We start from the raw sequence: 27248 nt of genomic DNA on the forward strand, positions 1-27248 counted from the left end.
ATGGCTTTGTGGAATATTTGAATTTGGACCTGGGCGTAGTAAAAGCTCTCGTGCCATTTGGTATTTGAATAGATTGCTTTATTTGGTAACAAAGGTTTTAGAGGTAGTCATCTGGACTAGTGTAGGTGCTTGTCTCGCTTGGCACACAAATAAAAATAGATCTGTGGTGGGTGTTGTGGAAGGCCTGTCTGAAAAGGTCTTTAGTCTTAGAACTTAAAGCAGAACTAAGTAACTCTTGCTCTTAGAGGCCATTAGCGCAATTTTTAGCGCGATTTTTAAAGTTTTTAATTGTCCGTGAGAGTAAATACTATGCTGACTGAAAAAGCGAAGGGAGAGAGGGATATTGTACATTCAATTACACAGTGGAAATATTTTTTTTCACTCAAACTTCGCTGTAAATACTATTTAAAGTGGCGCTAGCCCGCAGTTAGCTTTGTCCGTTAGCCTGTTAGCTTCTTCTTCGTGATTCTATTAGTGTATATCGGTTGCTTCGGTCCGGTGGCAGTCAAGTTGCAACACGTCAGTTGCCCCAGAGGGACTACGAAAAGGATTTATTAAAGTAAACAAGTTACTTAGTACTGCTTTAAGGAACCATAGAACAGACTTGGACCACAGAGAGCCCACGCAGCATTTAGCTTTATAAAGGATATAACTACCTTGCAATGTGATCAAAAACAAATGCTGCATTATTTTTGGTCTGTCATCAAAATGAAAGTTTTTGCTGAAACCTAGATTTTCTTACTCTTGACAATGACAGCAGGTCAATAGCGGGACAAATGAGTGTTGCAGTACGGTCTTTATAAGTGATCTGGAAAGCTTAGTGTCTATTTAGCTTTTACGTTACACATGAGACATTTTGAAATCTGAATATTGCACATCCCTCATTTGTTACTGTAAAAATCTGCGCCTTCATTCATAATTCATGTGTTTCCCCGTCTCCCCAGCAGCAGCACTGATGGAAAAGTCCCACACAGCAGTTGCGCGTTTGTCCTATTGATCTGCTGCAGCCTTTTGCATGCCTTCACTGTGTTTGCCTTTGCACTGGCGGAGACACGGCTTTTCTTTCCCCAAGTGTTGAGTGCTGAAAGAGGGGTAGGGGAGGGTGGTTTAAGAAGCCCTCTGCGTGCTGTACAGGGCGGGTGTTGATGCGTGTGTGTGTGTGTGTGTGTGTGTGTGTGTATAGGGGGGGCCCTTGCCTTCTGTGCCGCCTGCGTAGTCATTTTATGGCACCATCTGTCCGCAAGTAAACCGTCAAGTGGCGACGTCGCAGCTCATCTTTCCTCGCCTTGCCTGCGTGTTTCCATTTTATATATGTGAGCGCATCTGCTGTCGAGAAAGAGCCGCAGTTGACAATTTAATGTTTGGCCATTGTTGCAAAATCATACTTAATTATCCTGTAATTTATATAAAACACACAAAAAAAAACCTGCAAACAAACGACTATTTCAACTTTTAAAATTAGGACAAGGCTATTCGCTGCTTGGAGACAGCTTTTAGTGCGGCAAAAAGCGCTGTTTTTTTTATCAGTCTTTGTTTTATCTCACGCGGGAGCTGTTGGAAATTGCAGCTTGGCCCAATTGTAACAATGACAGTATTATTACAATTTTTCAAAGGGAATAAAAGCAAGGAAAGAGCAAGCCAGAAATCAGAACAGTGAAAGAAAATCAGCCACGAGCACTTGCAAAACAAGAATGAATCATCTTTAGGAGATTTTAAACATGGCATAGTCGGACAAGCTCTGGAGATGGGGAATTGTGTTTTGTTCTTAAATCAGGTGGTTGCATTTGGAACTATTTCTTTCTACACAGTGTTTTTTATGACCACACTAGATAGAAAGAAACAATGAAAGCGTCACAAAATAGTCGCACTGACACCACATGGGGGCCGCGAGAAGAAAAACAATGGGAGGAATGAAAAGAGAGGTCCAAGCGCTCCTCCCCGAACTCAAATCCGGACCTGCATCTGAAAAAATTCAGTGTTTTAAAGGGTGAAAGGGGCTGGATGCAAGTTCGCCATTTTATGCTCACTACTGCCACCTCAGGTCATATGTGTAACTGCACCTTCTATATTAAGCTTGCGCATGACGGCACTTCAGACCCGAAGTAACAACTTTTTGAGTGTCAGTGCAGGATTTTAGAGGCAGTTGTGGTGAACAGGTCTGGGCTCATTCTACACATTAGGACATTGTTGGAACATGTAGGGGGAGGAAAATACATAATTGTAACATATTTAAACTCTGTATAGTCCTTTTAAGATGAGTGATGTTACCATTTAAACTAGAGATGCACTGATCCGGCTTTTTGCTATCGATACAAAAACTGTTTTTATCTGCCGATATCCAATATGACTTACTTCAAAGTGGCTTTCTCTGAGTGAACATTTTTTTCTTCATTTTAAGATCAATAAAGTCGTATTTTATTGTCATGATTTTACATATAACAAGGATCACTGGACTTTTCTACACTACATATCCTTGGGTATACATAAACAACTCACATGAAGTGATCAGATCATTACAAATATGTTAGATCAGTTATTTCTTAAACTAAAATACAAACACTTGGCTTCGGCAGTAGTTATTTTATTGTATTAGGCTTCTGTAGGTATTTCTATCATAGTTTCTGACCCAGCCTTGATTAGTTTTTGTTAGCATTAGCATGCTCCCGCTAGCTTTAGCATGGTATTGCTAACCGCTGAATTTTGCGTGGCGATCAGTAATACATTTGCTAAGGTTAGAGCCAACTCAGTGATCAAATTCTCCAGGTACTTAGCTTTACAATCATATGCAGCATGCCCATATTCACTTAGATTTAGGTGGTAAAAGTTGTGTTTTTAAGGCGTTGAGAGCTAAAACTGGCATTGGTTCAGTATCGGATATTTGTAGCCGGCTCCGACATCCAATACCAGTATCAGATCAGTGCATCCCTATTTTAAACCCCTGAGAAAGGACTTTCATTGGCGTCATTGATCATGATAGTGCCCATTTTCTCCTACAAATATATTTTTCAGTCGCTCACAATGAGGATGGCCTCGGTTGTCTTGATGCACTCTCTTCAATGTTCCAAACACAGACGAGAGAGTCATGAAAAACTTTATTCTGTAAAGTGGCTATTTTAGAGTGATTTTGAGCCGAGGCCAAGCTCTGTAAGACACTACAGTGAGCACTGCTACGTGGGGGGAAACAGGAGCTTGCTTCAATAAAGACTTTATAATATCCCATTTCTATTTTCCATAGGCTTCATATTCAGATGATTGGTTCGAGGTATGGGCCGCACGCTGCTTTTATTTGATGAATGTCTGTTTAACATTGACTGTGCTGTTTTGATTTATTGCCAGGCCTTTGCCCAGCAGTTTGTAGCGGGAGCCATTTTCTCCTTGCGCCGCAACTCGACAACGCCAATAATCACTCCCCGATAAATTCAAATGGAAGTGGCACTCTGCTATGTCTCCCCTATACTCCGCCGTAATACATGCCCCTGTAATACATATCACCTTTCATTCCCCCGGATTGATTTGCAACCGAAATGATTGGTGGCCCCTCCCAGCGGTGACTGTAAATCCCTCTTTAGCTTCAGCGGCAATTTATGACTCCGGCCCCTAGTTTGTTAAATGTTCAGTCGAGCGAGCTAAATGCTAATCGACTTCTGTATGATATGAGCCGCTAAGCTATTGAGACGTCGGCCATCGATGGCGTCAGAACGTTGGGCTCGTGCGTCAGCGTTTGCATCACAGTGAAGTCAGTCTTATTTCGGGATGCTGCCAGTGTCCGCCGCGACATCAGACCGGACTGTTTAGATTTACGCACTTGTGAGTCACCCCCTGGCGCTTGACACTTTGTGATTCACGACCTGCATGCGCGCTTCCTATTCTATAGGTCATGATAAAAAGGATCCTCAAGGCAAAGATTTCCCAGTCTTTTTTAGGTCGTAAAGTGTTAACAATTAACTCCATGGAATCAGCTTGTAAACCCAACCGCTGTAAAACCCAATAGGTCACAGGACATTACTCTTTGTTAGCTGGGGCGCCTGGAACGAAGACATGCGCCATCAAGTCTCTAGGTACAGCAAGCCCTGAAAACCTCATTTGGTTACTTTACACTTTCATTTTTACAACGTTGCCCCAGAAAGCCAAAGAGCAGAAACTGTGCCAACACTGCAACCTTTACAAGCTCCTCCTGTCTCAGACAATCCGGCTCTGTATATTCTCCTTTATTTCAGAGAAAACTGTTGTCCCGAGTATATTAAGCGATACTGTACAGTAAAATGAACAATGAAGTGTCTTTATCCCTGGCCCAGTTTCAGCTCTTTGAATCTATAAATAACACTGTCATCCTCACGTGATAAACGCTGAAACCACAAATTTGTATTCAGCGTGCTTTGAATGCTCAGCAGGCAATAGAATGGCACTAACCATTGCGGCTTGTTTGAAGGCTTCACTTTATGCAATTGACAATAGTGTTATTAAACGTCAGTAACATTTCTGATCGTGCATAGCTTTCTACAATAGAGACCAGTGTTACTACATCGTATTCTTGACCAAAGTCATCAAATCCTTCACTGTGCATCATTTTGCCACCAAATGAATGAGCGTCAGTGTCAGGGACTTGCAATAAACGCGCTTAAAGTCAGTCATTTATTGTGAAAAGCGTGTTTGCAATCCCTTCACTGCTAACTTTATCTGACGTCAATCTTGAGCATAAAGTAGGACAGTGTTGGTTAGTGTAATGTGCCGTATTGGATGTTGAGTTAAGCAGTGTGCGTTGGTTGGTACAGCCCTCTGGAAATTGAATCTAAATGGCGCTTGTGGCAAAATCTATATTTCATCTCATGAATGTAGCCTTGTATAATTAGTCACCGACAAATTAGTGGTTTAAGTACATTCCTTGAGTTTTTTTTTCCTCTCTGTCTTTGTAGCAAGTTGTATATACTATTTTAAACACTATACATCAAAAAAAGCCTATCAAGACTTGCCTCTGTGTTCTCCAAGCTCACTTCTGGGCTGAAACCCATTAGGGCCAAATGTGTTGATGCTGCACTTTGGCTTTGTAGGGCAGAATATGAGGCTCTCTTGCTCTTAGCCCCTCCTCTCCTGGGACCCTGTGGTATAATGGTCACCGCTGGAGTAGAGAAAGTGTCAGGGTTCGCTTTCTGGGCCGCTCCGGTGAAGACTAATCAGCGGCCAAAAGGCGTCTGTCGAAATGCAGCGCCTAACTGTGTTTATAGGCCCTTTGCACTGCCCGGCTATACCCCTCCCTCCCCTTCAGTGTTGAGAGTTGGTCCATGATTAGCCCCCCCTAAACACTGACAGCCATATATCTCTCTGTCCCGCCACAAACACCACCTCCCTTGGCTTTAAGGGGGACGACCCTGTAAAATGGAGAGTGAGTAGGAACAATGGGGACAGAGCTGTCGGGGAGATGCTACCTGTAGTTAGTGTAATGGTAGTGTTTACTCGGCCTATGCACTCTTTGTAGCCCTCCTGAAAGGCTCATGCTTACATGGATGTTCTAAGAGCCTAAAGTATTTCAAATAGAGGCCAACCGATTTCTCAAGCCGATGCCGATATATTTTGACTGATATTCTTGGCAGATTTTTCCAAATGTCTTGTAAAAACAAATACTTGGCCGCCCCAGCAGTGGCCGGTTTTATTTTATTACTTTAGGTGATCCAATCATAGTTTCTGTCCCAGCTTGTATTCTCCAGATCCTGCACTTCAAAATGACATGCACCATGTCCATATTGACAGAGTTTTAGGGAAACTTGCTCTTTCCAATGCAAAAAAACGGCAAGTCTCTATGCTTTTCGGTCCAGGAAACATCAGCTTTTTTCAGCGCTAGATTGGCCGATTTTGTATAATCCCCAAATATTGGTCGGCCTCTAATTTAAAACATTAACTTCATTCCTTTTTGACCTCCAGTACATGGATAATGTATTTCATTATTGGGCCAGAACATTATTCCATGTAAGAAATCCAATTAACCTTATTCCGCCGTGCCCACTTTTGCCTCTTTTTGCCAAGGATTGGGAATTTTGTTGTATTGACACGTCCAGTAGAGCACGAAGCCCATTCTTCAGAACGAGGGAGAATTCGATGGACAGTAGATTGATTTGTGTAAAACGTCCAATGATCATTTGCTCCAACAAGTCACCACTGCATTGTTTCTTTGGGCGGCCTTAAAACAGCCCTATGTATCTAAAACACCAAACACAGGAACTTTTCAAATATGGTGAAGAGAGTCACTATTGCAAAAGGTGCATTGATTGCGAAGTGTTTTGGAACGTTTCGTAGTGTATTATTAGATATAAGTATTAGCAAAACAAGTTTCAAGTCCTGCTTGTAAAAAAACACAGACCTCTTGAATGCCCTATTTTCACAAACAATGAGCCGCATAGTGGGGGGAGGCACTGAGCGTGAGTGGTTGTCGGGGGCGATACTACCTGTAGTTGGTGTAATAGCATTGTTTACTCGGCCTATGCTCTCTCCCCCTCTGTTTTAAGGCTTATTGTCGGTTTGAGACTTCTGTATGGGTGGCCGCTCCTTTCTCACACAGACACTATAGAGTCGACGCACGACAACAGCCAGCAGCACCTACCAGGGTAGGTGCGCTGTTTGCACGCCTGCCCTCCCCACACTATGAAGCTTTGTCCTCTGCAGTTAGCCGACTTTACTGTTTACATCCCATTGTTCTCATGTTAATTACCTCGCCAAAGCTCTTAAGCCCCCGCCTCCCTGACAGAACACAGTGCATGGGTACAGTACAGTCATGGTTAGGAATTAGCTGCTCCTCCCCAGACCCCTGCAGCACGGCTTTAGAGTCTGTCAAGTGTTCGGCCGTTGTAATGGATGGATAGGGGGCCCAGGTAGCAAAGCGAGATGTAGGTAAGTCGACTTGTTGAGCTGCTTGGCTTAAGAACAGAGACACAAATGTTTCCTCCTAACTTTTAACTTCCCAAAGCCAACCAAACACACACGCACTCATTACACAGTTCCCCATCTGTAAACAAAGCTCCCTATTGTCTACAGACTACTCCTATTGCTAATATCAAACGATTTTTTTTTTTTTGTGCGTGTGTGGAAAGGGGAACTTGGTAGTTGGTGCTGTGGAAGTCCCCATCTTTCTACTGGCTGTATTAGTCACGCTCATCAGCTTAGCAAATCAGATTTTCAAACAATCAATACACGGAGTTCTGTAATCTCTACTTTGTGCGAGCCGGCATGCTGAGAACCATTAGGAAGTGGTTAGTGCATAAAAGCCTTAAAGAACAAAAGAGTAATTGAGTTAGCGCTAGCTTATTGTGTCTGGCCAATGACGCAACTGGTCCTGCACAATATGGCAGAGTTACGAACTTCGTCATACTTGTTCATAGACTATTAGATTAGTTTTGGCTGTAGGTTCAAATGTATTAATTAAGATGGCGCATTTGAGACGGGTAATTGACCATGATGAATTATTCTGATTGCTAATTGGGACTTCTTGCTGTAATGTGCGGGAGCATTGTAGCCATAATTGACCAACTCTTTCTCCCGCTTTCTTGTCTTCGTCAGAAATAACACTACGGCAATTACACCATTACAGAGATAGAGGACGGCTCATACACAAGGCCCTCTGTGTTACAAGGGCAGCTGAATAGAATAAAACTAAGAAAGAACTGAGCTCATTCCCTTTCAGAAACCCAACAAGCTTCTCATCTAGCCCCTAGACCAATTACTCCAGTTCAATTGGAGTTCATGTCAAACCCATATGCATTTTTTTCTGAGTAAACTATGGAAACGCTGCATATCATTTGAATTTATAATAGAACAGAATACTGATCAAGCTACAAGGACAGACCTTTTAAAGACACTACGTAACTTGACTAGATTTGCTACTTAAGTATTGCTGCTGTTATTAGTGCTACTACTTCTATTGTTAATATTTTATGAACTAAAACTTAACATATAATGCATGATTGTATGGGAATGCTTTGATTAATGCAAGATTTTTCCATCTTGGTGCACATCAAGTACTACTTCATATGATACAGTATTTGACAAGTCCCTACACACCCAGATCAAAATCAAATCAGGACTAAAGGGAGTCTAAATTAGATTAAAGTTGCACAACATTGTCTAAACCAGTTCAAGACCAGGAAAACACCAACTTAAATGCCTTATCAAAGCATAAATGAAGCACCTGAAGAAGCCACAATCCAAGAAGCACTGCTCTATACTATACTATTACACAGGGGTGTCCAACTCGTTTGGGTCAAGGGCCGAATTTCAGCCCCAACGGTGGGTCGTGGGCCACATATATTGTAAAGGGCTGTGGCCTCATAAATAACAGCTTACACTTATTGTGCTTTATCAGCCTGTGTCACATGTTTCTCAACGGGCTACATGAAGTCATTATTCATTTACTCCACATTTGATGGAAGGAAGTTACTATTGTAGCCACAGCCGCCCTGGGGCAGACCGACCATTTACCACAACTATAACATGCTGTTTATAGCCTGTTCTCTTATGTCAGTGCCCTCTGCTGGACACGTGTGGATTTCTTTCTTTTTTTTTTAAATTTAAGCTGCCCCCTAGTGGCTGGAGTGAGCAAACTGCTCCGCACAGGAATGGGCTCGAGACTTACTTTTTTTTTTACATACTCCGGAATTCATGCTCCTCAAAGGGCCACATTAAATCATCTTGAAAGAACCGCGGGCCTTGACCTTGACACATGTGCTACAACATGTTAAATAAAAAGAAACGGGCCTAAGCATTGACACCTGTAGATCAACATTATTGTAAACAAATAATTCTAGGAAAAGGACAGTTCTTCCATTCCATATAAAATCCGTGGTCGAAATCTGAAAAGCCCTTGCACGTTTTTTATTTCATCAGGACAATTTCCTAAACGGCAGAGTACTCTTGTCGCGTCTTACAAGTGCTGTACACATGCGCTCGCCACTGCTCGTGTTTTCATCTTCCATGCGTGTGCGCGCGCCGTCGCACCCAAGAGCGCACCTCTGGTCCTCATACAGTATCTGCTGAGAGGCTCCCGCTCTGCACCAAGAAAAAATAAGTCGCGAAAATAAATAAAGAATAACGCTCTGCCTCTGAATTTGTCTCATTGAAGATGAAAAGCATCTGCCTCTCGCTGGCATCTGCTGTGAAAGATATCCCTGCGCCGCCACGGGTAGGGAGGGCAGCCACTCGCCAAACTCTAACTCTTCCTCCCTCTCTCTTTCTCTAATCACTGTCAAACCCACATGACAGCCAACAAACTAGATATGACTTCTCATTTGGGGCAATAACTCTAAATAAAACTAGGGTGCTGTTTTTTTCTTCCTCTTTTTTTTTTTTGTTCCAGAAGCTGTGGGCTGGTGGATAATTCTTTTGGCACCTTGAGCAATGTACTCTTTTACTTGTTTTTCTTACTAACTGCAAGAAGCTTAAAACAACAATGAAGCGGCGTTCTCATTATCAGCAGAAGGAGGCAGCGCAGTGGGACGCCCGAGGTTTAGCTATGATTTGACGCCGCGCGTTTTCAAAGACAGGGAGGACTGTGATGCGGCTTGATACGATCACAGCTTGAACTTTCACTCACGACAATCGAAGGTGTGTTGTTTTGAAATTCCTTGCGCGCATGGCCAGTCGATGTCGAGATGTTTTTATTGCGACTTGAGGCCTCAGGGGGAAATTCCGGCAAGTGACAGTATAATGACGGGAATGCGCCGGCAATGACACCTGCGCAGGTGAGCCGCTGTGCGAGTCACTCCTTTTATTGCGGTGACTCAGCTCGACAGCTCATCCTTTTTCGAGTCACGTGTGGGGGGAAAAACTAGGCTACCGAGGATGTTGAAATTCTTCAAAAGTGGGACAAAGACGATTCGACATCATGTTTATTGCTATGTACAAGCTTCCAGTCTGCTTTTAAATACCGGGTGCTCGAGTCCCGCTTGGAAAGAGTTGAAGGAAGGACGTTGTTGACATTCTGTTGTTACGAAACACTTGGGGAAAGATGCCAATATCATTACACGGTCATAAATAAATATGTAAATACGATTGCAGTGTTATGCGTGGCTTCAATAAATATGCAATTGTCAGTGTGGTGATAGACTAGTGGGAGATGAGTGATAAGATTGAAAATGATTAACCTGTTATCTGCCATCTTAGGGTTAGGGTTACAGTTAGCGTTAGCAATTATTCAAATCTCAAAGCGTATTGACTGGAGAGTTTACAGCCTATATGTCGGTGTGATGCCTCATTTGAAAGCCAAGACCTTCTAGTTTTTAATACTATGTGTAATACGTGCGAGTGAAACAGAACCTGCATCACATTTGTCGTTCCTAACTCTATTCATAACCCTAACTCCCTTATCCGGGGATGGCAAGTAACAGGTTCCATATCATTCTGTCTTTCTTTGTCATACTCTTGAACATATACTCTTGAAAACAGACTGTATATTTGTTGGCATCTTCCCACCAGAAAACATCGGTAACGCTTTATATTAAAATAAAATGTTAAAGGAATAGGCCACCGTTTTTACATACTAAGATATGTTCTTACCTCACTTTAGACGTGTTAATATATCCCCGTCTGGTCTTTGTCCGTGCGCTCTGTCACGCAAACGGAGCACATACGCAGCCTCTCCCACATGTCACATAGCTCCGAAAAAGCTCACGATAGAAGCTACCAAGCTCTTCCACGTGTTCCCTATTTAAATAAAGTTACGTGAAGTGTTTTCATGCGAAGTATATTTACACAGAAATGTAACGTGTCGATTTTATAAGCAAATAAAAAGGGGGACTATATTGTGAGGCGTAATGATACGAGGAGTAAAACGTCCGCGCAGTAACTCCTAAAGACTTCCCCCGCTCACTTCCGTCAATAACCCTTAGGAGTTACTGCGCGGACGTTTTACTCCTCGTATCATTACGCCTCACAATATAGTCCCCCTCTTTATTTGCTTATAAAATCGACATGTTACATTTCTGTGTAAATATACTTCGCATGAAAACACTTCACGTAACTTTATTTAAATAGGGAACACGTGGAAGAGCTTGGTAGCTTCTATCGTGAGCTTTTTCGGAGCTATGTGACATGTGGGAGAGGCTGCGTATGTGCTCCATTTGCCTGGCAGAGCGCACGGACAAAGACCAGACGGGGATATACTAACACGTCTAAAGTGAGGTAAGAACATATTTTAGTATGTAAAAACGGTGGCCTATTCCTTTAAGTATTTTCCTCCCCCATGTTCCAGCAATGTCCTAATGTGTAGAATGAGCCCAGACCTTTTCACCACAACTGCCTCTAAAATCCTGCACTGTTAGCTTAATATATATACTGCAGTTACGCATAAGACCTGAGGTGGCAGTAGTGAGCATAAAATGACCAATTTGTTTCTAGTCCCTTTTAAGATGTGCTTGTTAAAGTGATAGTCTGTAAGTTTTCAAAGTGAGGAGAGATAGAGTGAAATTTCAAAGTAAACAATCAAATTCCTCTTCCTCCCCTTCTTCGTTTGCAAAATGAGGAGAGCAGGAACAGATTTTTCAAAAGTAAACGATCAAGCTCCTCCCCCTCCCTCCTGACTGGACCTGACTGGCTGGTTCACAGGAAAACTTCGTCTCATTGGTCAACGCGGGAGGATACAAGACTCTGATTAGTGTCTGAGATCCGGGAAGGAGGGACTTTACTAAAAATAATATATTTTTTATTATTACTTGCTTTACATCAAAATGAAAGACCAGGTGGTAGATTTTGCACTTTTTATAAAATTTGTAATACATTTAGACTTCCCGACTATCACTTTAAGTATTAATAAGGTATTAATAAGCATTAACAATATGTAAAGTTTGTAAAGTTTAACACGCTGCTTATACTTTTATCTGTTAACAAATAGGCCATTAATAATACGCTTATTCATAGCCAACCCTAAAATGATTGCTAATGTTTAATTATACTTAATGAGCACACACCTTAACCTAAAGAGACACCAAAACATATTTTATCTACGACACAATGCAGTGATAGCTTGCACGCAAACGCAAGCTAAAGGGTTAAACAAGAGCTTCCATTTGACCGGAACTTTCTGAGCAGTTCTCCTTTCAACCCAGTCGCTGCTGTACATCTGATAGTAATCAAATATTACACATTGATTGAAGAATTGATCCAATTAACTTGGCTCTTTTCGATAAAGCACTGGCAGAAACTTGATAAGCTCCTGACAGCGCCGCATTTTCCATATGCGTCACCCGGACAGTTATTGGCCTAATGAATAAATGAATCGCATTAAATGTTGACAAATAGACGCGGGTCCAAAAATTAATAGCGGCTTAATGGAAAGTCGAATCATACAGCGAGTTTAATTCCGCTCCGTTTCTGTTCTCCTTTGCAGTCCGTGATGTGATGGAAAAGTGGGAATTAAGTTGGCCGGCGGGTCCATATTTAGATTTTTTACAACCGCACATTTTCAAATCACTTTTTCCCCGAGCTTCACAAAAAGTTTCTGCCTTCTCAGATCTCGGGCCTAGTGTTTTCCTTGGTTATATTTTGCAGAGAGGGTGGTCTGAAAAGGTGCCTGAGCATGCACTTTTTTTTTTTTTTTTCAACAGTTACCACACTATGAGTAATGGGCAGCTGCGCACCTCCATAGACTTAAGGATGGAAGTTTTTCTGCTCTATGTACTGGGGGCTTTGTGTTGCTGACAGTCTGACTTATATAGCCGGACTTGAAAAGACCAAATCTGACCGGCCACCCGACATGCCGCTAGATATTTATGCACACATCCATGAGAGTGTGTGCGTGTGTGTGTCTTCTTAAATATCACCAATCGCTTTTGTTCATTCATACTGTGCGCACTGGCTTGAGAATGTTCCTTTCTTTCTCCTTCTACAAGCTTTGCAACGGAATCAACCCGAAAAGAGGTCCTGAACACGGAACAAACCGTCATATGTCAAAAGCTTTCTTTTTTTTGTTCTCGTCTTCTTAACTTTTCCTGGAGTCGTTGTTTAATTCCATCAACAGAGATGTCTGGCCTTAACCATGCTGCGATTACTCACCACAGATGGCCATTGGGCACGGGCGTAAGGATAAGAAATGCGGTTAGCGGTTCATGTGGATACTCATTTTGTTTATAATGGCTTTAGACATTGCAACTGCGGGCTACGGCAGACATGAGGCCGTATATCAAAGGCCTTATCACTGCGGCTTAGTCATTTCCTAAACAAAATCCCATTTGTGCCAAGAGATCATTTTGAGTTGGGAGTTTGTTTTTGTAGCATATGTTCAACAATTTCTTATCAGGCAATGGGATTTCAGATCGAGATGTACTCGCTCTGTTAGTAGAAGATTAGCATATTGGTTGCTTAAGGTCAGATCTCCTTTTTTAATAGCAATGCTAAAATCACTGTTGCTGTAGCTCTGGACAGGCTTTCGTTATATAACAGTGTAGTTTAACATCGGTTCTTCATCTGAAACAGCTCATTGTGTATGACTAGACATAGCTTTAGAGAAGAACTCATTCATTTCCCCCCTGCCCTAATCTGGAAAGGTCATAGGTGGCAAGTGTCCAGCCCAGTAACTATGGGCCTTGGGCGGCCTACGTCCTGGACAATTGCCAGTTTTACGAGAGACGAGCAAAGACAAACATTCACTCTCACTTTTAAGGATAACCAAAAAGAAAAAAGCTCAAATGGTGGTTCCTAAATGGTGCCATGGGGGTAAAAACTGGCTCATCAGCGACTTGAATAGCTCATTTGAAGAAATATCTCATGTTTCTGTATGCTCCCAGTTGTCCAGGGATATCTCATTGTGTGGACAAAGCTACTTTTTTTTATTGTCATGATGTTACAGATCAATTATATCTATTGATAAACTCATGGATAAACAAGGATCACTGGACTTTTCTACACTTATTATCCTTGGGTATGACAGGCTTAGGCTACATAAATATATACAACTCACATGAAGTGATCTGATCATTACAAATATGTTTGATCAGTTATTTCTTAAACTAAAACACAAGCACTTGCCTTCATCAGTGGTTATTTTATTGTAGTACGTTTCTTTAGGTATTTCTATCATAGTTTCTTACCCAACCTTGATTAGTTTTCGTTAGCATTAGCATGCACCCGCTAGCTTTAGTATGCTATTGCTAGCGTGGCGATCAAAAATACATTTGCGAAGGTTAAAGCTAAATCAGCGAATGGATTCTCCAGGTTCCTAGCTTTAAAACGATATACAACATGTCCATATTAACTTAGATTTAGGTGGTAAAAGTTGTGTTTTCATGGCATTGAGAGCCAAAACTGGTATCGGTGCAGTATCGAATTTTTGTAGCCGATACCCAGCTCAGCTCCGGTGTCGGATACCAGTATCAGATTGGTGATCGATGACCACTTTCTGGAAATGTTTGCTACCATTTTGGAAATATCAATGTAGGTTTTTGCCTGAATACTGGTAGTAACTTGGGGTTTGTGAGGCTGTGCTTCACTATTAAATGCTTCCTGCTATAACGGTGGTAAATACAAGTTTTACCGACAAACAAAACATGATATTTGACCCACACAACGATATCTAGACACTAAAGAAAACAAGGATGTCAAAGAGCAGAGGATAAAAGACCTCAATGTATTCAAAGATAAGATTGGATTAAAAAGTCTAGTCTAATACCATTATCATTGGCTCTTGGTATTCACTTTTGTGGCCCTCAGCCAATTTGCGCTTGACTCCGCCTTTCAAGTGTTTCCATCCGCCGCCTCAGACAATGAAGCCCTCCTCTCCTCTATTCATGGCCATTTCTGCTTAATTTGTGTGGCACCTGCTACATCGCTGCCGTGGGTGAGGGACGGGTGATGTAAAAAGAAGGGGGGGGGGGGGTGTTGTCTACTTAACTGTTATCCATTCATATGTGTCATCCGTGTATGAGATCACAGCACTTTGGCTAATTTGTACCCATCTGGAAGACACCGTTTCAATTTCTTAATGGGGCGACATTTGTAAAGGGGGGGGTCCGTTGGGAGTTGAGTCGGTCCTTTGGGGGTGTTTTAACTTATCCCCATTGTTTAAGGCTTAATCCACTGCTGCGCTGACCTCGTCTTTGTTCTCGGTCTTTTCTGGGGGGCAGTGTACTCCTTTGGTCTCCTTGTGTTGTCTGCTTTGACTTTCAAGAGCCCCCAAGAAACATTTTGTTCATGGCATTTATATATATATATATACACAAGCAAGAATTTCAGATGCGTAAAGACCGGCATGCATGTTGATTTAAAAAAGATAAATCAAAGTCAGTGTAGGTTTCCATGAAAACAACATCAATGGCAGCACATAATGAATGTATGTGAATTTTAAGCCAATTAATTAATACATTGTCGGCTATGGCTTATTATAGACCTGGTTGTGATTTGTTTTTCTTTTTAAGTGTGGATATTCTACTGCCACATTCACACATGCACTCCCAGGAGGCTCAAGTCCTGCTAAAGTCAGGATTTTTGGAAGAAAATCTTGACTTTAGAAGGACTTTTTTTTTTTTTTGCCTGCTGGGGGGCACATGTGTGAATGTGGCTCATGACTTGAATCTAGATCTTGCAGGTTTGATTCCAAAATGGGTTCATGTGTTAAACCTGGATGGCCTTTACTGATTAAATTTCTTTTCATGCATTCTACCCATTCTTTTGCAAGATTTTTTTACTGCCTATAGTTTCTCTTAACTTTGAGCCTATAGCCATAGCATCTCACAAACACCACCCTGGAGACATAGACAGACGAGCAGGATTTTGTTTATGAAATGACGACCAAAGCTGTTCTTAAGTTTTGCTGGCACTTTCTTCTTTGTGTACAAAACCCCAGCATCTCCTCTGGCTTCCCTTTTGCAACTGTGTGCGTTTTGATATTTTTTCGCCGGTACCTCGTGTGTGATATAGCTGCTTCAAATATGCAAATGCACGTCGTGTTTGAATGCTAATGCCTCCGCTCTCTTCTGTTTTGTTTGCTCCGGCAGGTGTTAGTCTTTGATCCTCTCCGAGTGGGACGTGTCTAGCAGGGGACCGCGGAGGAAGCCGTGCCAACATGGTGCCTAATATTCGCCCCGCCGCTGCGCCCCTAGTGACCAGGGGGGCGGCGCTGCTCCCGCTGCTTCTGCTCAGCTGCATGGTGCTCTCCTCCTTGGCAGACAGTAAGTAATCGTCCGGAGTGCTGCTCTCTTAACAAATGCTTGGCGATAAAGCATTCGCCACGTTGATGGACCTATTGTGACAAGTTAATGCGGTCCCTGCTGTCACTGAACGTCCATTGATCACAGGGGCCTTCAAATTCATGTTTAGAGTCGAGAAATCATGTTTAGAAATCCGGATTTGAATATGGAGAGTAATATTGGGAGTAATAGGAGTAGGAGTCACTTCAATCTGGACTCGGAATTGTATCTCAGTCACTTAATTACAATAAAACGAATTGTCTGTTAGAAATAAGTTAAGTTTCAAACAATTTTAAAAGTAGGTCGCTCGCAACAACGTGACAAAGGAGACTTTTGCCTTCTTAAGTTGTCACTCATATTGATCAGACAGCTCTATGCAATATGCAGTTTCTAAAGCTTGAAGAGTTCCCGACATTTGTTGCAGTGATTTTGGTTCTGCTGGCATGATCATTACAAACACAACAAAGACTTCATAGTTAGACATTATTAATGTGTTTTGATGAGGCGTCTTGGAAAAATAGAAAGGTTATTTGAGGGTAATTTTGAGCTTGGCATTCACATAAGCAGTTTGCAGATAAGTCCCTCCCTTTGAAAGCACTGCCATTATTGTTGTGTGATGCTTAATTTAACTCATTCAAATGTTGCACATAATTAATTGTGCAGTTGATGGTAAGCACCGCCGCCGCTGCTTCTTGCTCCGTTTATTTATCTGAAGCATATTGCCTTTTATTGAACTGCGGCTCGTGAATGCAAAGCCAGAATAGCTGTAATGCCTCTATTTAGGCCCATACACAATAAGCTGTGTGTTTTTTTCTTTCTATGATGACTATTCATTTTCCAAGTTTAAAGGTGCATTATGCGAGAAAAAAAAAAGTTGATATGTGTGCTCTTTTGACCTTGTAGTGACTGCACGAGTGCTTAGCATGGCACCTCTACTTTTCAATCACAATGGTCTCTACAACGCTCCAGGATTAAATTGTTTTGTAGGTTTTCTAGTGAGAGGGTCCGTCTGCAGTAAGAACAATCCAAACAATTGATCCTGGAGCGCCCTCGAGACCACTGTGGCGGAGAGTAAAGGTGCCATGTTGACCACTCACAAAGCCGCTGGGTCACTACAAGGTCAAATACTCGCAAATATCAGCTGCTTTTCCCGCATAAAAAGTTGCATAATGCATCTTTAAAGGAGACATGTTATGCAGACTCCACTTTTTTGAGCTTCAACCACGTTATGTTGTTTTTACATTTGCATTCAAAGTAATTCTGTTTGCTTGGGTCATTTCTTCGACTGTTGAAGCGCTCCCATCCACAGCTGGAACACGAGGCTGTCGAAACCTGTATGAGCCGTTCAAATGTGTTGGCGATGGCATCACTGACTTGCCAGCATGCTGTTAGCAGACAATGAAAGCCTGTTTTCACTGTTAAACGAAGTGTCATTCCCAATACTGCCATGCAGGGGCCAATTCAGGATCCTGACCCGGCTGCCCAGACTCCCCTTGAAGTGATTTGTTTTTCTTGGACAATATCTCTTCCTCTCGCAGTGCCGTATCATGTGACGTAGGCGACTATGGAATACCTATTGTCTCATCTTAACGCTGTCCATTCCAGTCCTGGCAGCAATATTCAGGAGGAAAGTTGTTCTCTGCCGCCCTCTGTCTCGCTTCCCATTGATTTTTACCTGTGACGAAAACCAATTCCAACCCTTCCTTCCTTATACAGTGTCCCAGAAAGTCTAGTTGTTGACGATATCACGATTTTATAAAACATTACATTTCCTTCCTTTTTATCCCCATTTATTTCTTCTAAACCTCAATTATGCATGCACTTCAAGTCACAATAAACGCTGTATGAGCAACTCTACCTCATTTCTCAACCTCCCATTTAGGCGAAATCATGAAATCTGAAAATTAGTTGGGCCTATTAATAATTTATCAGTATGTAAATTGGATGCTGATTTGCCATTGCAGTTTTCAGTAGTAGAGCAGGTTCTTTCAAAAGACTGGGTTGACTGATTTGTGAAAAGCTTTGCAACAATAGACAACTCCTGGGTTACTGTGGCTTGTTAAGTTGTTAATTTTCAATACAGATTAAAGATATGGCTCGATTTCCATATTCTTAACCATGAATTTGTCTCAGTTTGTTACAGGTTTAGAATGCACTCCTCTATGCCATAAAAGTGAACATCTCCGGGCCCGTGTTCTTTGCTGTCATTGTGAGTGACAGGACCGTCCCGTGTAGAAAAAGGCATTCAGACAAATGGGTCGCTGTCTGTGCGCTGCCTCTGGGACCTGAAGAGGGGGGGGCAGTGGAGTCACCCCTGCCCCGCTGTGGGAGAGGGGTCACGGACAGCATTAATTCAACTCATGACCTCACCTATAGTGCTGTCGTAGGGTCACTGTAATTCAATTATGGCCCACTCCGCCCACCGACGCAGACACGCTCCCCAATAGGATTTTTTTTCCTCCATCTAAACCTTTGCCTTCACTCTATCGTGTCTATGTGATCATCGCTATGTGAAGTGTCCAGGCTTTGGGACATTGTCATTTGCGGGACATGACCTTGTTGGAAAAAAATCAAAAAAGTTTTGGCTTGGATCGGACAGACAGTTGGAGCTGAATGGACTGCAGTTTAAGCCACCTGTTCGTGTTACTGCCTTTGTTTTCTGTCAGTTCTTTCAACTTATGATGAGAGATGATAATTGTTTTTATTATTAGGCAGAATCCTGCGACCAATTTTGTTGAAATATTTAACATTTTGAATCATTCATTTTAATCTTTTTTTTATTTTTGTTCATACCTTCTCATGACAAGCGCAGTAATGTCCACGCTCTCAGTCTTTTGATAATATTTTGGCCTAAGGACCCCATTTCTTTGGCCTAAAGCATCTTCACATGTAAAATTCATCATCTAAACTCCGTCATTAGCATCTTTTAAAAATTCAAAACGGTACTAAATAATGCATGCTTTGTGCACCCACCGATGACTCAAAGAACAAGCCAATTGAAAGTGTTCTTGTCATTTCACAGTTGCCTTTGATGTGTAAAGAGACAGGAAGCAACATTATTCTAACATGAGACATGGACATGAGATCTAAAGCACTTAACAGCTAATTACACGCACCGTTGAATAGGAAGGTGCTTTTTAAAGAGTTCATGTAGTACTTAATAATTCCCTCCGATTGTTTTTCTTAAAATGAGTGGTGTCCCATTAAACTGCCATTTGCAAGTTTTTAATGTGATTTTTGCTATTTTGACCAAAAGGGAGCTGGAAGTCTAGGCAAAGATATATGTACTTTGTTATTTAACCTCTTCCCATCAACCCCCATCTGAACTGAGCACATTTTCTCCAGTTTGGCTTTACCCAAATCTGAAAGTAAAAAAAGAAAATCGAAAATGAGGATGAAAACAACAAAAATGTGATAAAAAGTGCGACGAAAAAGTGACACCAAAGTGGTGAAAACAGAACAAATAAAGCAATGAAAAAGCGACAAAAACATGACGTAAATACAACAAAAAAGTGATGAACAAAGTGATGAAAACATGACAAAAAAGCAACAATAAAGTGTCAAAAACGTGACGAAAGCACGTTTTGAAAAAGTGATGAAAAAGTGATGAAAAAGCAACAACAAAAAAAGCTGCGAAAACACAACAAAAAGTGACAAAAACGTGACGAAAAACATGACAAAAAAAGAGGCAAGAACGCGTCAAAAATGTGACAACGGCGACAACGTGATAAAAAGTTACCATCGCTGTTGTCGGTCTTAGCTTTCAAATGAGGTGTTACACTGTCGCTCTCCCAGTTGAGAAGCTTTTAGACTTGGGTAAAGCCGAACTTCAGAAAATACACTCGGTTTAGGTGAGAGGTTATTTAGAAGAGAGTGAACCGTTTATTTTAAATAGCCATGCATGAAATATTTTGGTTTTCAGATTATTTTCTCCCCTGCATTTGATAGGAGCAGTGGACACAGCTTAAAATCACAAACCAGGCTCTTAGTTAAGAGTCTCCCATTGGAGGAGCAATCGACTTTGAATGTGTTTGTGGTGATAGGGAAAACTAGAGTACCCCCAGCCACACATAAGGATTTATTTTTGCCCATAGCCTTTATTGGATGGGACACCACAGGTTGGAATTGGGTGAAGAACAGGGATAGGCATTCAGAACAATTATAGTCGGAAGTCCGGACTCCCATGATGCTCCTGAATGCTGCATCTTAACCTCCAGAAGATAATCAGATGAAGATAATCGCGACACCTTCATGCTCCCATTGAAACAGCGCTACAAAACCTGCCCTTTTTCCCAGTTGACTCTTTTGCCAACGCCACACCTTACCCACACTGCATGGCACTTTTAGACAACGTGGCTAAACAGAAACACGATCCCGGTGCTTTTTCACTCATGCGTCTAATCTTCTCGCTCTGTCGCCACGAAAGCGAACGTACCCCTGGCCTCTCATTTTCGGAGATGGTATCATTTCCAGATAAAAGCCGCTTAATTAAAAGACAACCATTTCTCTGCTGTGACATGTCTCGCCCAAGCCTTTTAAACCCCTCACACGGAAAGGTCGGAAAAGTGAAATCTGATCCCTAAAAAACCACTATAGGAAAAAAAAAAAGTTGTATTAAAAAGTCTGTCTCCCCCGGTGCAAGGTTAACCTATACTTGCAGTTAGTTGGGGGGTTAGTCCTAGACATGGCTATTACAGACAGTAAAGCAAACAGACATAGAAGGCAGTGTAAGGGGGGGGCAGGAATAACACCTACCACTAATGGCAGGGTTGAGCACATGGGCTGCCTGTAATTTGTATGCGTTTGGTGAACTTGATAGCGCTGCTCGGGATTTGCTGTATTACAGGGCAGACGGCAGCAGACACACATTACGGGGCGGGGTGCAAGAGAAGGAGATTCTGATTACACAGGGCTCCCCGATGAACAGTAAAGCGCCAAAGCAATCACAGGTGCTGCAGACGCTATTGGCATTCCCCCTGTCATAAAACTTCTATCTGGGTTTTATTTTTATTTATTTTTTCCCCCACTTTTGACTTCTGAGCCATTAAAATGCGGAAGGGCCACTTTGAAAGCTTTGAAAAATAAAAGTCTCCCCTCAGATGTTGATGATAACAACTTTAGGATCTCTGTTGAGAAACTAAGGGGAGCTTTTTGAAGTGCAGTTACTGACTTCCTGTTTAGTTTTGCTTTGAATTTATTTAAAGGAACAGGTTTTCCCTACTGTTGTTCTTACCTGAGCTTACACGGGTTGATACGTACCTGTCTGGTCTTTGTGCGTGCCCATGGAAGAGCTTGGTCGGGTCTAACTTCACCCCGTTTGGAGCTATAGGAATACATTGTGAGATGCTAAATGCTAACAACATCTTTGGTCTTTTTGCGTGACTGAGGGCACACAGTTCTTCCATACTGTGATATGTTCTTACCTGAGCTCAGACGACTTGATACGTACCTGACTGGTCTTTGTGTGTGCCCGTGGAAGAGTGTGGTAGCCTCCAACTTCACCCCTGTTTGGAGCTATAGGGATACATTGGGACATGCTAAATGCTAGCAACATCTTTGCTTGTTTTGTGTGACTGAGCGCACGCACAAAGACCAGACAGGTACGCATCAACTCGTCTAAGCCCAGGCAAGAACATATCTCAGTATGTAAAAATGGTGGCCTGTTCCTTTAATCGCTAGACATGAAAGTATCATTATCATTTTTGCTCATAACGATATGTATGGGAAGTTGAAGATTTATATTCTCAAGTCAATAAGAAACCACTTTTTCTTATTATGCCGTCAAATTGAATTGAGCAAACAAAGAATGAATATAGAATGGATACTTGACACTGAATACTCATATTATAAAGCATTTAATATGGCTTCTTCTACTTGACCCGACAGGCCTCATTACATTTTCTTTGCAAATTGGAGAGGCACATTTCTTAGCATAGAGGAGAAGTGAATCGTTTACACTATTTTCATTATAGGAAATACATTTGTTTGAGCGTCACATCACTTAAACAATGTGGACACTAATATTACTCTGAAATTTTCATAGACTGTTCTAAATTGACAGTTTCCTTCGATTACAACTTCTTCAAAATGAACATACTTTCTGTTTCTATACAGTTGTTCTGAATGATAAGAGTCCACCCCTGTTCCTGTTCCTCTGATGATGTTACGCAGCTACATAATGAAACCCAGTCTGTCCATAAAAACCTGATCCCTGCCCTTGTTCGGGTCCTGGGGCTACACTTTCCCTCTTTTCTTTTTTTTTTTCATCGGGTGTACATTACTCTCATCACATTTGTATTAGCCATTGTCCCGTTGTTGTCCGCTCGCTGCAGTTGTAGCTTACATTACAGCCCCCCCGCCGCGCGCTCTCCGCATTCAGACTGGGTGACATCATTCATCTCGCATTGAATATAGGCACACAATACAGCGTGATTACCCTTAGTACACCATCGATCCCCGGGGAGCCCAAGTCTAATCAGCCCTCGCGGCAAACAATAGTCCACATCGCCCCCCGATACGCAAGGTCAAGCTCAAAGTCGCACATTGGCAGCACTTAAATGTAATGGTTATCTTTTTGTACCGCTGTCATTGTGAGTTATACCACTGGCCTTAATAAGCTTTTGATGTATGTGTGAGTCTTCCACGCTCTCCTGTGCAGTAATCCAGGGTGGCTGTTCTTCTGTGGTGGACGTCCCATATGACCCTCCCTCTGTAGCCTCCTCTTTACATGGGGGCGTAATTAACTAAATGATTGTAAGTGACTTTATCTTCCACTGGTCCCACGTGTTTGTGTTCAATCACGGATCGATTTTCATTAATAGCCCCCCACCAAAGACAAGTATTAGCCATTGTGTGCCGTTCCTATTCTCAAAAGAAGGGAGTCTAATGTTGGGCTAATGCTTAATTAACCAAACACTATGTGTGACTGTTTTTGTAAATGGGGAACCATTAGCATTTTTACACAATATCCGAGGCATGTTTTTCTCATTACGAAAAAGCCTAAATACGAAGACTATTTAACTTCCAAGGTTCATTTAGTTAGACACTAGTACTGACTAAATGGTCAATGGACTCAACTTATATAGGGCTTTTCCATTCCTTCATCAGGCCCGAAGCGCTTTACAGTAAGGAACCAGTCACCACTCTCTCATTCATACACCAGTGTACGCAGACACTCGAGGCAAGCAGGGGGAAGTGTCTTGCCCAAGGACACAACAACAGTGTGCATTTGCGGGAGCTGGGATCAAACCCACAACCTTCCGATCACGAGGCGACCCGCTCTACCAGCTGCGCCAACTAAATGAACCGTGGAACTTATACTAGTAGTAAGTAGACACAGGGAATGTTACTAAGCTTATACGAAAACGGGATGCAAAAGTTTGCTACGGTTTCACTTTATTTTACAGTACCTTGATACATTGTACCTAACTAAATGTAGTATAATGTAATGTGCTCTGTAACAATCTGTAATGACTTATACCTATTGGTTTGATACACAATGGAATGACTTGTATTAGTATTTTGTAGGTACATAACGTAATAGGACACAAGACCCTTAGGGTTAGAGTTATGTCTTATGTCTTATTACTTTATATACAAACTACAAATACATATTATTCCAATGTATCAATGGTACTGAAAAAAAAAGTGTTGCCATTGCTACTAGAAATATATTGCCCAGTTAGTGTTATGGCAACTGTAGATGATGCGATGTTACCACAATATACCACAATATACCGGAAAATCACTGAGGTCTTCCATCTGACTGACATTTCCACATTTTTGGTATATAACAAAAACGTAAGTAACTTAAGTCATAAAGCTGTAAATGGTCAATATTTGTCATTGTTTTATCCAATTCAGTCACTTTTAGCTTTTTGGTTCTGTAAAAGGCCAGAGAATTTGTTTTGACATACATGAAAGGCTATGTGAATGCTTCATACTGACAGGTTTGGGCCTCCAGCCACTATGAGGGCCGTAGCAGTTTCCTTATTAAACAAATGTCTTGATAGTTCCCCTGTCTATCTTGCTCATGATATTCAGGGGTGCATTGAGGACACTGTTATGAAGAATGCACTGTACAATGAACTAAAATGAACAGATTGCGTCACGTTCATGTGGGCTGGCAGCGCTATTCTTGTGCAACAATTGGCCAAAATGTTGCAGAATTGGTCCATTGTGGCTGTGGCTCACAATTTTTATATCTAAAATTGGAAAGAGTTTTCATTGTAGGGAAGTGAAAGCTATAATATTTTATGCCTGCCCAGGACACATACTAAAAATAGTCTAATTTGAGTGACTGGTCCATACAGTGCTTGGCTTCGCCACAAATAGACCATCTCGTTAATAAGAGGGCATCACTTCTTGTTTTCTTTTTGACAGCCATGTCTCGTGTCACGTCATGAACCTGGCTCAATTTTATTTGGGCACAAATTGTGTCTGTTTACACATACACACACAGAGCATTGAACAAAACCTGACCATTTCTGTATACCTTATGGATTTTGGAGGAAAGATTCTGAACCGTTTTTTTAACCAGCTATAATACGTAGTTGTAGTTGCTTGGGCGGATCTGGTATTGTAGAAGTTTTGTTTTGATTCCGGACAATATTAAGATAAATGCCTTTATTGTACTTTTAGCTCCTCTTACAATCCATTTACTGCATGTCAAATATTGCTCTATATAGAATACAGTGGGATTTGTGTGTGTGTGTGTGGGGGGGGTGGGGGGGGGGGGGGGGGGGGGGACCCTAAGTGTTTCAAACCCTCTTCCAATCCACTTAAATGGCCCCGTTCTGCGAAAAACCAAGAGATAAGCCTTACACAGACAGCTATGACAGTTTTTTAAATCTCCTACTACAGCACAATTTGATGGAAGGGTCTAAAGTGCTTTGGAGTGGGCTGGTCAGTCTGGGACAAGGGGAGACACAGAGACAGAGGGGAGGGGGGGGATGGGGGGGTGGTGGGTGACTGTAAATTGGATAGTGTTTTAAGTGCCCCATATGGTCAGCCCCAGTCTGAATATCTGACAGGGGCCAATATGGATTCTTTTTGTAATTAAATGTAACCGTATCCACCGAGGAGAGCCTGTGGAGAGTAATGTAGTTAACACCAGCTGTGGTTTGGATATGGCACGGCTGGCAGAAGACAAATCAATAAGGGAGGGGGGGGGGGGGACTCGTGTGCATTTTATTTCATCCTTTAGATTCAGTTTCAGACATTTTTCCTGTCACTGATGCTATTACTATAGCGGAGCGTTTGATAGAAACAACAGTTGGTTCCATGCATTTTCAGACTTTCATGTTTTATTCTTTTCAACCAGAGAAAGGCATGTCTTCTCCCGAATGTGCGAATGTACTTTTAGACATTTGTTGACAGCGTTAGCGCAGCAATCCCCATTCAGAAAGTTGTTATATTCATGAAGATAATAAGGGATGCGCAATTTCGGAAAATGACAGGTTTTGTCTAATGAGTTTTTACGATTAGACGCGGGATTCATGTCTTAAGAATCAAGATTCAATTCTGAGTGCGCCTTTATGTGAGACAACACTGGATTATGTCTGAACTACCGGTTTTGCAAGTTTGAGCTATTGCCCTATACAAACTTGGCCACAGTTTGATTTTCACTCGTGCATCTAATCGGGAAAGCAAGAAATGAGGAAGTAAAGAGGCCCAGCTCGAAGGCTTAATCGTGTCAACAAGTACAGTTCAAACTGGGAAGGTGCGGGGAAGCTAAGCGTTTGACTGAGAGGCGCAGATTTGAGGAGAAGTGGTGTTATAAGTCAGGCCGGCCATGTTGGGACAGAGGGAGAGCGGGTCTTCAGAGGTTAATGATGTGAGATTAATAGTTTAATTAGCAGGCTCAATAGCAGAGCCGGTGGCACTCACCCAAACCCCACTGCCCCCACCCCCCCCTCCTCTTCCTCCACCTCCTCCTCCTCCTCCACCGCTCTGTCCCGGATTCTGCTGCAGGGGTGACATCCAGCGGTGTCCTTCACAAGAGAAGGACGCGAGGAGGAAAAACGCATTTACATTTTATCTCTTAACACAGTGGTATAAAGACCTCACTTCTTACGTCCAGACTCCTCCAATATTTATAAAGGCAGAAGTAGGTTATAGGATGAAATGAAGGTTAAATTTTGCTTTTATTTAAGCAGATATCTGAGGTGTATTAAGAACGTAGCAGAAGTCATTAAACAGCGATATTTTGCGTATTATATGAAAGCATTTCACTATCAGATCAAAAGCAATCCGAGTGTTTTATGTGTATTTAATCTTAGCGACTACATCAACACAACAACACAATTTGGTTTCTTTTGTGCTTTTCCAGTGTAGATATTAGATCTCAGTAATATCAGAATTGGGCTGCAAAAAAATATTGCAATATACGGCGATGTAATATCCAGGTCTTCTTTCTTTTGTTTTTTACATTTTTTATTTATTTATGCGGTTTTCTCAGAAAAAAAAAAAAAAGACATAATAAAATACACACACACGTCGCCACAGTACCAAAACAATAAACAAAACAACATAATTACAGGCAGGGCTTATACAGGCAGAAGCATGTCCAATATAATGCTCTTCAGTGCCGTCTTCAATGTCCAAATACAATTATTATTTAATGCTACACACACAAAAAAGCAAATGAAAATCAACGCATAGTTTATTTCTCAAGATCCCATCAAACACAGGGAAGAGAACTCGATCAATCTGACAACCTTTTAGACAAAATAAGAGAAAATGTAGTCATTTTCAACATTTTCAGAACTTGTACAGCACAAACTTTCAAGTAATGCCACGATTTTCCACTAAATTGAAATTTTATGTCAGTTCGAATCAAATTCAATGATTACTAGTGGCATTTTTATGATGACATTTTCAAGCAGAACTAAGTAACTCATGCCCCTAGAGGCCATAAGCGCCACTGCAGGTGTCGTAGCATGTTACGTTTTTTTACTCATTAATTGTCCGTGACAGTAAATACTACGCTGACAGAAAAGACAAAGGGAGAGAGGGATGTTGTACATCCAATTACACAATAGAGATCATTTTTTTCACTCAAACTTGACTGTAAATATTGTTTAAGTGGCG

General features: G+C 41.7%; 1 protein-coding gene across 12 annotated transcripts in view; it reads left to right on the forward strand.

The window, feature by feature from the left end:
- The window catches only part of LOC306972931 (receptor-type tyrosine-protein phosphatase F), a 312548-nt gene that overhangs the window by 101681 nt on the left and 183619 nt on the right, over window positions 1–27248 (forward strand). For all 12 annotated transcript variants that reach the window (XM_079569644.1, XM_079569640.1, XM_079569648.1 and 9 more), the window contains one exon: window positions 15966–16139. In XM_079569644.1, coding sequence (XP_079425770.1) covers window positions 16034–16139 — 106 coding nt within the window. In that variant the 5' untranslated portion in view covers window positions 15966–16033. The remainder of the gene's footprint in view (window positions 1–15965; window positions 16140–27248) is intronic.

The sequence above is a fragment of the Gobius niger genome (assembly GCF_951799975.1).
Source record: "Gobius niger genome assembly, chromosome: 13".
In the NCBI taxonomy this organism is placed as follows: domain Eukaryota; kingdom Metazoa; phylum Chordata; class Actinopteri; order Gobiiformes; family Gobiidae; genus Gobius; species Gobius niger.